The 12,356-nt window shown below is 38.7% G+C and overlaps 1 protein-coding gene across 1 annotated transcript; it reads right to left on the bottom strand.

Annotated features, from left to right (window-relative positions):
• Window positions 1–943: 943 nt before the first annotated feature.
• LOC140508010 (carbonyl reductase [NADPH] 1-like) lies at window positions 944–10,383 on the bottom strand. Its single transcript, XM_072615773.1, has 4 exons — window positions 10,311–10,383; window positions 9,321–9,743; window positions 7,741–7,846; window positions 944–2,922 (listed from the first exon to the last, which is right to left on the bottom strand). The coding sequence occupies exons 1-3, from the start codon at window positions 10,381–10,383 to the stop codon at window positions 7,749–7,751; spliced, it is 594 nt and encodes a 197-aa protein (XP_072471874.1). The 3' UTR covers window positions 944–2,922; window positions 7,741–7,748.
• Window positions 10,384–12,356: the final 1,973 nt, after the last annotated feature.

Here is a 12,356-nt window from a genome sequence, read left to right on the forward strand (position 1 = left end):
ATAAAACAATGGCATTCAGAGTCCTTCTGCAAGCTGACATCTACCTGATTTCTTATCCCATGCTACTCCCTTGTTCTATTATATTCCAGCATCTAGACAAACTTCTGTTTGTCCTCTCCTCTTTTTATGCCTTTTATGCCAATTACTAGAGTGTATTTCATTCCAGCAGTGAGTGATGGGTAGTGATGGTGGTATCAGGATATGTATGTTTGTGTTGGGGGAGGGAGTCAGTAGTAGTGCTCTACATATATAAGTGTAAACACATACATATACACACCCATGATGATGGCTTCAGGGGTCACTTCAAGCATCACCTCCTATAAGGAGCTCTTTGTTATCACTTCAGGGAGGTTCAAGGATAAGGGAGTTCTCCCTCAATTGCACTAAAGTAATTACCTTGACACCAATTGGATGTACAGGTTGAAATTGAAAGGAAACTTGGATGTATGCATGGTGTAGACAGATCCTGAGAACCAAGATTGAGGGTAGCTGTCTTGCTACAAATAATTCTTAAGGTTCAAACCATCTCTAGACCTAACAAATAGGAAGACGTAATTCCCAAAGGCAGTTTCTCTCGCAATAAGCAGTGGCATCATGCCTATCAATCACTGCTATGCTTCCAGCCTGGGTGGGATAGGAAAAAACAGTGTCTTTAAAAAAAAAAAAAAGAGAGAGAGAGAGAGAGAGAGAATATAACTGAAGAAAGTAGGGAAAAAAAATACAAGTAAGACAACTTTAAAAGAGATATTGAATTAAATATTTTTTAAAAAGTGCTGTAAATGGAAATATTATCTATACTGTACATTGTTTATAGTTATGTGTTTTTCAATGTCCACTCACTTCTGAATGAAACAGTTAAAATGTCATTAATAAAAAGAGAGCTTGGAATGCAAGCTAAACATGTCAGCATTGTGATTTGACAGCTAAAAAAAGTGAATACACATTTTTTAAAAAACAAAACCTGTGATTTTATTGGTATGTTTCTCTTGAAGAAACTGCCTCCATTACAAATCATCTCCTGCTCTGTAATTTACAATTTTATAAAGTTGCCTATAAACTTAAGCTTCATTAAGAGAAAGAGAGCATCCAAAATGAGGTACATATTGATGCCATATTGTTTTTCCCTGATTAGGCATCTGGAATATTGTGTTAGATTATGGATGCCACATTTTAGGAATCATGTTGGCAGAATCCAGAAGGGGTTACCAGGGTGCTGAAAAAAATTGAGATCATGCCATACAAACACTGGTTGAAGAAACTTTGTGTGGTTAGCCTGCAAGGAAAAGTGAATCCTTAGGGAAGATATACTACCTGGTTTCCAGGTATTTGAAATCCTATCTTGTGAATGATTTTATTTCTCTGCACCTGGCAGAATTAAGAGCCATGGGTGGAAGCACTAAAGCTAAGAGAACCGAATTAGAATCACTTGAATCACTGAAAAATCTTGATTGAAAACCCACTTTTTCCTTTTAACATTTCTTTATTGGGTAGAGTTTTTATTGTATTGTGAAATGAATACATTTACAAATGTATTCAATCTTTCTGCTTTTTTCATTCATGAGCTTTTTATGCTTTAGTATATGGTCATAGACTCTCGGAGTGTCTTTGAAGTAATTTCTAGTGATTTGGAGCATTATTTTCATGTCTTTCTAGATAGTTTTGATTTTTTTTTCCCTTTGAAAGCTGACCATTCACACTCTTTAACCCTTTATTAACTTAGGAAGGACTTGTTCAGAATTTGAATCAATTCTTTACATACCTAAGAAAGGAAAACTTTATCAGAGAAATTTGCTGCCAGGATTTTTCCCAGTTATTTCCTTCTCTTTTAATTTTAGATGAGTTGGTTTTGACTGTACATATACGTTTTAATTTTATGTATTGAAAATCATTCATTTTTTTTTTTGTGAACCTCACACTTGTTTACTCATTACACCTTCTTATATTCATAAATCGGAGCTTGTTCCCATTGTTCCCTGAACTCTCAGTCTATCTCCCCCCATTGACCTGGACTGACAAAACGGCCTGCTTGACTTTTAAAGAAAATACTGGTCTGAAGTGTTCTATAAATCTTTGTGGAATTGTGGTGAGGAGCCTGGACTTTCCTTTTTCCTACTTCTCTGCTACCTCTCTACCATTAATTTTTAATTCTTCCTTCAGTTTTCCTTTTTTAATATAATTTTTATTGTATTATGGTCATTCAAAGGTGTTTAATATTTCTCCCTTTTTTTGCATTCATGAGGGCTTTATGCCCTATTACACGGACAATATTGGTGAAGGTACTATTCCCACTTGAAATAGGTATATTTCTTACTATTCCATTAAAGCTAATTTTTGGAAATCCTATTCAGGACCCTAACTCATTTTTTTTTCTTTTTAGCTTTGTGTAACTCAGAAAGCAGTATATTGAAATCCCATCTTATTATATGCCTCATTCTTCACTCTGAGTCCTTTACCTCTCTATTGGAAGTGGGTATTATATTTCATCCTTAGTCCTCTGGCATTGTGGTTTGTCATTATGTTGATCAGAGCTTCTAATTCTTTCAGAGTAAAAGAGCCAAATAAACTGGGGTTTCAGCTCCTTCCACTATGCTTTTGGAAGCCTTGGGTCCTGCCATGCCAGTTCTCACCCATCCTGGGCAGCAGGCATTCAGAAGAACATTATCCCCTTTCCTCTGCTCATTCAGTTGCCTGGCATGGATTCTTGACAAGACAGTAATTCCAATTTTGGATACTCCATAAGCAGTGTTAGGCCAACCTTCCTTCTCATGCACTCCCTTCTTTGTATCTTCCACAAACTTGTTCATGAGCCCCCCCAACTCTTCCTCTGTAACAGTGTCAATCCTAAACTTTTGCTGTAGTTCTGGGCTGCAGTTTTTGAGATAATGTACACTCATCGAGCTAGAGACATTCACCACTTTCTACCTGCAATAAAACAGATGGAGACATCCTTTGTCATATTGTTCTTACAAACCATTCTTTGAAACAATTCAAAGTTTATATTTTCATTAATTTTCATGACATTGTGAGGTGAGTGTAAATTTTTTAAATTGAATTCAAAATTTTATTTTTTAATGTTTAATTATTTATTTTTAGTTTTCAGCATTTATTTCCACAAAATTTTGAGTTCCAAATTTTCTCCTTATTTATCCCCTCCCCCACCCTAAACCACTGAGCATTCTGATTATCCCTTCTCCCAATCTACCCTCCCTTCTATCACACCCCTCCCTTCCCTTATCCCCATCTTCTCTCTTTTCCTGTAGGGCAAGAGAGATTTCTTTGCCTGTATTTCTTATTTCCCAGTTGCATGCAAAAACAGTTATCAACATTCATTGCTAAAACTGAGTTCCAACTTCTCTCCCTTCCTCCCTCCCTCCCTATACCCACTGAGAAGGCAAGCAATTCAATATAGGCTATATATGTGTAACTTTGCAAAAGACTTCCATAATAGTCATGTTGTGTAAGACTAACTATATTTCTCTCCATACTATTCTGCCCCCCATTTATTCTATTCTCTCTTTTGACCTTGTCCCTCCCCAAAAGTGTTTACTTCTAATTACTCCCTCCTCGCATTTACCCTCCCTTCTATCACCCTCCTACCTCACTTCTTCCCTACTTTCCTGTAGTGTAAGATAGATTTTCATACCAGATTGAATGTGCATGTTATTCCCTCATTAAGCCAAATGCGATGAAAGTAAGCTTCACTTTTTCCTTCTCATTTCCCCTCTTTCCCCCTCCTTTGAAAAAGCTTTTCTTGTCTGTTTTACGAGAGATAATTTGCCCCATTCCATTTCTCCCTTTCTCCTCCCTATATATTCCTCTTTCAAGCCTTAATTTTATTTTTTTTAGATATTATCCCTTCCTATTCAACTCATCCTGTGCCTTCTGTCTAAATATATGTGTGTACAATCCCTCCAACTACTCAAGTACTGAGAAAAGTTTCAAGAGTTAGAAATATTATCTTTCTACGTAAGAATGGAAACAGTTCAACTTTAGTAAGTTCCTTAAGATTTCTCTTTCCTGTTTACCTTTTCATGCTTCTCTTGACTTTTGTGTTTGAAAGTCAAATTTTCTATTCAGTTCTGGTCTTTTCATCAAGAATGCTTGAAAGTCCTCCATTTCATTGAATGACCATATTTTCCCCTGAAGTATTATACTCAGTTTTGCTGGGTAGTTTTTTCTTGGTTTTAATCCTAATTCCTCTGACTTCTGGAATATCATATCCCATGCCCTTTGATCTCTTAATGTAGAACCTGCTAGATCCTGATTGTATTTCCACAATACTCACATTGTTTCTTTCTAGTTGCTTGTAATATTTTCTCCTTGACCTGGGAACTCTGAAATCTGGCCACAATATTCCTAGGAGATTTTCTTTTAGAATCTCTTTCTGGAGGTGATTGGTGTTCTTTCAATATTTATTTTACCCTCTGGTTCTAGACTATCAGGGCTATTTTCCTTGACAATTTCATGAAAGATGATGTCTAGGCTCTTTTTTTGATCATGGCTTTCACGTAGACCCATAATTTTTAAATTATCTCTCCTGGATCTATTTTCCAGGTCAGTTGTTTTTCCAATGAGATATTTCACATTGTCTTCTATTTTTTCATTCTTTTGGTATTGTTTTGTGATTTCTTGGTTTCTCATAATGCCATTAGCTTCCATCTATTCCATTCTAATTTTGAAAGAACTATTTTCTTCAGTGAGCTTTTGAACCTCCTTTTCCATTTGGTTAATTCTGCTTTTTAAAGCATTCTTCTCCTCATGGACTTTTTGGACTTCTTTTGCCATTTGAGTTAGTCTATTTTTAAGGGTGTTATTTTCTTCAGCATTTTTTGGGGTTTCCTTTAGCAAGCTGTTGACTCGCTTTTCATGATTTTCTTGCATTGCTCTCATTTCTCTTCCCAATTTTTTTCTCCACCTCTCTTACTTGATTTTCAAAATCCTTTTTGAGCTCTTTCATGGCCTGAGATCACTGCATATTTATTTTGGAGGCTTTGGATGCAGAAGCCTTGAATTTTATGTTTTTCTCTGACGGCATACTTTGTTCTTCTTCATCCAAAAGGATAGCTTTCTTTTTGCCAAGAAAGGAACCTTCTATAGTCTTGTTTTTTTTTCCTCTTTTTTGGGGCATTTTCCATGCCAGTTACTTGATTTTTGAATCCTTTGTCAAGAGGAAGATATACTCTAGGGACCTGTAACTTCTCAGTTCCTCCAAGATGGCACAATCAAAGGAGAGGAGTTCACTTCTCTCCTGACCTGTGCACTGGTCTGGGAGCAGCTAAAAACTTTTCTGCCCAGGATCTGTGAGTAGAATTCCCTCTCCACAACTGTCTCCAGCTCCACCTCCACCTCCTCCACTCCTCCTCACCCCAAGGCTGCCATTCAGGGCTGGGATCCAGATCAGCTGCTCAATTTCCCCAGGGTCTTTAAGTGGAGGGCTCAAAAAATGAATGCTTCTGTTACAGTGGCTGTTGCTGGCAGGGCCATACCAGTTTCCCTTCTCACCCAGGTGAAGGAGCTTTCTCACTGACCTTTGAAGCAGTCTTTGGCATTTGTGGTTTGAGTAATCTGGGAACTTCAGCTGCTCCCAGAGATTCCACCCCCTGAGGCCTACTCCAGTCCTGTCCCTGCCTCACAATGCAGCCAAGGCTGAGACGGACTCTGCTCTGTGCCTGGTGGGATAGACCTTTCCTGTTGGCCTTCAAGGCTGTTTTGGGCTGGAAATCTCTTTCACTATTTTGTTTTGTGGCTCCTGCTGCTCTAGAATTTATTTAGTCATTTTTTACAGGTATTTTATGGGCTATAAAGGAGAGTTTTACAGGACTGTCCTTCTCCTTTGCCATGTTGGCTCTGCCCATGTGTGTACATTTTTAACAACTGAGGATGCAACTTTTTATTTCAGTAGGATGAGAAACTATAGTTTGTTTGTCCACACATCTAAAAATCATTTTGCAAAGGAATAATAAATGAAATGAATGAAAAAAAAATATAAAATGCTTTCTATTTGCCAGGTACAGTGCTAAATTTGTGTATGTGAACATGGATGGAATTACTGTATGGAAGAATTGAACCTGCCTATCAATATTTGATCAATGTTTAATTAAGTACTCTTCTGAAATTTCCAAACTGATTATAAAATCATGAAATCCATCCAGATTCCTCACTGTCCTTAACTCTATTCAGATACATTTGCATATATCTTTGAAATGGCAATAAGCAAAAACTATCTTCTTGATTCATAACTGTTGCATGCCTAGGAATAAGTAGGTGACACTGAGCAGGGAAGGTATTCCCCAGAAAGAGATTGCTTGTAAAGTCATTTCCTGATACCTGGGTGCTTCCCAGTAGCAGACACTGAAGCTCCACTTGGAAGAACTGGTAGTTCAGAGGTTAGGTTATTTTCGCTGTAGAAAATCCTAGCCAAATCATGCAACTTTCACAATTGCCTTTCCATGGTTTAACTGGGATTCTCTATGGGCAGAATAATCTAGCCTCTGAACCAATTTGTGGAGGTGTTGTAATGCCAAAGTAGTCCCATGGAATTTGGATTAGAATTGAACTAGGTCAATGTAGTATTTTGGTAATTGCCGTGAAGTCTGTTTTTTTTTTTTTTAAGTTATTCTCTGTATTACAGGAAGAAAATAAAGACATTCAATTTTTTAAAATACTATAACCAACAAGAAACACACCAAATGAAAAGGCATAAATGAATCCCAATCTATAATGCTGGAAGTCATACCAAAATGGATGAGGTCACATGTCCACTATCAATTGGTGTCAACTGGATTTGTGATCCAAATATTTCAGAACTTCCCTCAAAGAAACACCCTGGCCCTCCCTCCCATTACTCTTACTCGGGTCCTCCCCATTTGTTTGGTAGTGGATGGAGGTCCCCAGATTTTGCCAGAAACTTTCATCTCATCTGAATGGAGGCCAGCTACCTTAAATATTTACATTGTACTTCAATAGTTGCCTTATTCTAAAGATCAAGATTTTTTTTTTCTATTACACACTTTAAAAAAAATGCTCTTTTTCCAAATACTTACTTTACCTAAAGTATGTGCCAATTACATGAAATGTGAGTGGGCTCTTCTGATGCGGAATGTAACATTAAAGACAAATATTCTCTTTCTTCCTGGTAATCTAAGGACTTGAAGCAGGCTTTCCCCCAATTTACTACGTAAAAAGAAGTGACGTATTTAAGACTCTGGTGATAGGACAAATGGTTAGAGTTTCATTAACCAACCAGGAGATCTCATTCAAAAATAAGTTTCCTCTGAAGGTGTTGGAGACATCCCAACCTGTACCTTCAAGTTAAATTTGTTTCCTTTTGGAATAAATAATTTTTTAAGTTTCTATAGGGGGAAAGCACCTGAATTCTCTATGTTCTTTTGGGGGAGGAGTCTTGACACGCAGGTATTTTAATTCTCCTCCTCCCCCACCTTTTTTTGCTAAGTCATACTAGATCTGACTTATTTAATGTAGTGAAACATTTCCCAATGTTCCTGAACTAAAAGAGTGGGACATAAGTATTAGAAAACGTAGATAGGAGCAGAATAAGAGATTATCAAATCTAATTTCTTCTTCTTTGCAATTGTCAGAATAATGCCTCCAAGAACAGAGATTGTTAGAATTGGAGTCAGAACTCAGATATTTCATTTAGTCCTAAACATTTGATAATTCTAGATTTTTTCTCCTGGCATAAAGAAGGCTAACACTTTTTATTCCAAATCTTGTATTTACCTTGGGGTTTAATCGCAGGCAATAATTTTGCAGATACAGCTTTGGTGCCAAAAAAAGTTGATTTGCAATGTCACTTCAGCTTGAATAGGAAAAGTCATGGTATCAACTGCTAAAAAGAAAGGAGGAGAAGGGGAAAACAAGAGGAACATGAAGAGTAAGTTAAACGGCAATCAAACAATGTTTCTAGCAAAGAAATTCACATAGTTTTAAAAGGAGAAGGGGGAGAGATAAGAATTTATATAGCTCCTACTATGTGACAGATATCTTACAAATATTATCTCATTTGAAACTCACAATAACCCTTTGAAATAGGTGTTTTTATTATACCCATATTACAGTTAAGCAGCCTGAGGCAACCAGAGGTTAAATGATTTACCCAAGATCAAACAGGTAGAAGAGTGTCTGTAACTATAACTGAAACTGAATCTTTCTGAGTCCAGGTCCTGTGCTCTATCCACTGGACCGCTTAGAGTTGAAAGAAAAATGGAAAATTCACTAAAATGCCCAAAGTGGTTGGTGCATTACAAAAGCAAGTTTGAAAGTCTTGGTAGATGTTTAAACATCTCAGAGAAAGCATAAGTTTAAGGAGACCTACTCAGAAGCATTCAGTAATGTTATCTAACCAGAAACCTCCAGGGCATACGACACCTCCTGAAATTCAAAAAACCTGACAGTTACATCAAGATGCTTTGTCAAGTACAACTATTCAACAACTTGAGTTCAAACAGCATTTGCTGAAGAAACTATGTCCAAATGACACCACTGGGGATATGTGTGTGTTGGTCCTTCATTGCCAAAGAAGACTATGCCATCAGAGAACTAAAGACATGACTTGCACTTGACTTTGTTTTGAGTGAGGGAGGGGTGTGCAGGTCACCAGCCTCACTTCTTCTCCAGAGTCATCTGAATCCAGTGACCAGATAGTCATCAGGATGACTGGAGATGACCCAGGATGAGGCAATTGGGGTTAAGTGACTTGCCCAAGGTCACACAGCTAGTGAGTGTCAAGTGTTTGAGATGAGATTTGAACTCAGGTCCTCCTGACTCCTGCACTGGTGCTCTATCCACTGCACCACCTAGCTACCCGCTGGGGAAACAAACTGCTGCAGTTCAGATGCCAACACTTTCCTACAAGGCTTTAACACCTACACCAGTAAGTCAAAAGGAGATACAAGCAAAATAATAGAACTTTCACCAGGTAGGGTCAAATGGATGGATCTGTGGATAGAGAGCGCGTCCTGTAATTAGGAACACCTAAGCTCAAATTTGGTCCCAAACACTCGCTAGCTGTGTGACCTTCGGCAAGTCACTTCACCTCTGTTTGCCTTAATCCACTGGCTCTCCAAGAAATGGCAAACCACTGCAGGATTTTGGACGAGAAAGTCTCTTGGGCAGCCTGGTCTACGCGATCACGAAGTGTCGGATACAACTGAAGGACAGCAGAATGCTATTTGGCTATTACAAGCCCTGTATTCTAAGGTCACTCACCTCACAGACTTTTTGCCTGGAGTGAGGCGTTCTGTATTTTACAATATTTTACAATAAACAAAATCACTTTCAGTGACTTTCCACGTTCCCACCTTTGAAGGCTATTCCAGCGTTGTTGACCAGCACATCCACACCCCCGTACCGCTCCTTGAGAAATTCCCGCAGGGTGCGAATGCTCTGCAGGTCAGTGATGTCCAGCTGGTGGAAAAGAGGGTTCAGTCCCTCCTGCTTCAGCTTGTTTACAGCCTCCTGGCCCAGGGTCGGGTTCCTGGCGGTGAGAATCACGTCCCCGGGGAATTTCTTGCACAGATCGCGCACGATGGCGAAGCCGATCCCCTTGTTACTCCCGGTCACCACGGCCACTCGGCTGCGGGAAGATATGACTCGGCTTTGGGAAAGGGCAACAAGTTCGAGATCCTGAGCACGGGCTGGTGTGGGGATGCAAGCCAGAGAAGGAGGCTGGGGGGCGGGACAGCGAGCAGAGATGCTGCAGCTGCAAGTTTGGGCAGACGCTCCTTATAAAGTTCAAACTTTGGCCCAGCTCCTCCCACTGCTTCACACCCTCCCCCACACCGCCCTCCCTCCGACTGCTGGTTGAGGGTGAATAAGTAACTTTCCAGATTCTCTCTCCCCTTGTTCCACTCATGTCCCACTCCTTTAAGGGAGTGCCTAAGTCCCAGATTCCTAAATCCCAGGTGAAGGGGAAAACAAAACAGGAAAAACCAAACCACAAACCTGTAAGAGAATTGGTGCATTTTCTTTTGTCTCCCTCTGTCACTTCTTGAATATTTATTTAGTTCATAAATATTTATTTTTCCCCTAATTTGTTTCTCCTCAATCCCTCCGAAGTTCAGCCAAATGAGCCGCTAAAAGTTTTAGCTCAGTGTACCCAGGTGTGGTGACAAAGCGGGTAGCCACGTACTTGGAAAGTGTCCAAGATACTCCCAAGTTCCAAAGAATTAGTGGAAAATACCTCAAAAAAGTTGGCTCTGCAATGGATTATCAGTTAACCCTGTGAGAATTTGTGGGTAGAAGGACTAAAGTTCCTTCAACTATCTGCAGATATTCTAAAGAATATGTACCAGAGCACCAGTTGGCCTGCCCAGAGTATTTCCTCTCTCTCTGGAGTGTCTTTTGCAGGAGGCATGGTTCCATCGATTTTGAGTTTTTGGAATCTTTTATGGTTTGCAAAAACATCACCCCTTCAGGAAGCATTAATTAAGCATTTGCTTGTTCCTGTCTCTGTATTCAGTGCTGAAAGTACAAATATAAAAATAAGGGGGAATGGATAATATTCACAAATAAGTAAAACTAGATGTATACAAAATAAATACAAATGTATTTGAGAAGGGGCAGGAATGGGGTCCTAGCAAATGGGGGAACTGGAAAAGTCTCTTGAAAGAGGTGGCTTCAGCAAGGAAGGAAGGAGACCATTGCGTGCATGGGTTGATGGCTGGGGAAAAGATGGGGAGGCAGGAGATTGAATGTTCCATTCAGCAAGATGTCACATACTTGCATGAAAGGCTAGGAAGAGGGGTGATGTGGCCAGAGGAATGTGGAAACAGCCTGGAAACATAAGTAATGTGGTGAAAGGCTTAAAGAAACCTGATCTACAGACACTCACTTATCTCTAAGTTTTGCTTCCATTTGAAAAAATACACACATAAACAGATGCATACCATACATTAATTATTAGTATAGTGGATATCTTTTCATATTAATTGATGGTCATCTTGATAGATTTTTGGTTACATTTAATATATTAATGTGTTGAATATATTTTAAGAGGTAACAAAAAACTGGAGCACTATACATACATATACACACATATACAGATACATAAACACAGAGATATATTATACGTAGACAAAGATAAAAGTGGTCTTTAGAATAAGATTTATGCAGACCATAGTTACAATAATATGAATAAAAACAAGGCTTGAAGGTCACAGAAATTCTGATTATTATAATAACCAGTCTTGGCCCCTGAGAACAGATGATGAAGCTCATGTTCCTCTTCTTTGTTAGACAGGTAGGAAATTGAATGTAGATGGGGACATGTGACATCAGATGGAACTGGTTTTGCTTATACTTTTATATTTAAAATATGGCCTAGTGAGTTATTATGTTGGGAAATGACTGTTGTATTAAAATGTATTATATTCACACAGACACACTCACAAATAGAGTATATATAGAGAGAGGCAGTGTGGTGCAGTGGATGGAGAGCTGTACTTGGAGCCAGCAGGATCCGAGTTTGAGTCTTGACTCTGTCAGGTACAGACTTTGATCCTGAGTAACTCAGGTAACCTCTCAGAGCTCTCAGCAGCTTTTCTAAGACTCTAAGTTAGAGAGGGGCTGATCTGCATTGGTAGAGGAAATTCCTAACTAGAATCTCCCTACAAGAGTTAAATCACAAGTCCAATCTCTATCCCTATCTGTGTGTGTGTGTGTGTGCATGCACATGTATGTACACACCTGTGCACAGATATTTATATTCACATACATCGGGATATGTAGAAGGAACCAAGATATGTTTGTTACATTATTACTTAAGTATAATACCTGACCTAAAGACCCATTATATGACTGTATTTTGGTTGGTATTCTTAATCCATAACCTATATCTACATCAATTGGATGCAATGAAATATTTAATCCAGGAATCAATATAGATAAATCCAAAACAGTTGTTCTAGGACATTGAGTTCTGTGGAGAGTTTGGTTATTTTAGATTGTGGCTGATGGCAAGACTCTTGAAATGCATTTGGGAAAATACACAATATAATCTTTGGGAAATAGGTTTATTCCCTGAGTACAATATTGTATCAGCCAGAATCTCGACATACACAGGAGGTCCTACTGTACAGGTTCTTAGATCTGCTTTTCTAAAAAGAAAGCAACTTTTGAGGGGTCAACAGTCACTTTAATCAAGCACATATAACATTCACTTAGTTCAGGGGAAGAAGTCAGCACTCTGAACCTCAGAGAAAATACAAACAGAGAAACAAAGATCAACAGACATGACTTCCAACTGTTTGACTGTAAGCAATACATATATCACAGATCAATAGACAGATCCAATTGTCTGACCATACATACTTAGTTACCAGAGAGAAAAGTACCAA

This window comes from Notamacropus eugenii, chromosome 5 (assembly GCF_028372415.1).
Source record: "Notamacropus eugenii isolate mMacEug1 chromosome 5, mMacEug1.pri_v2, whole genome shotgun sequence".
Classification (NCBI taxonomy): Eukaryota; Metazoa; Chordata; class Mammalia; order Diprotodontia; family Macropodidae; genus Notamacropus; species Notamacropus eugenii.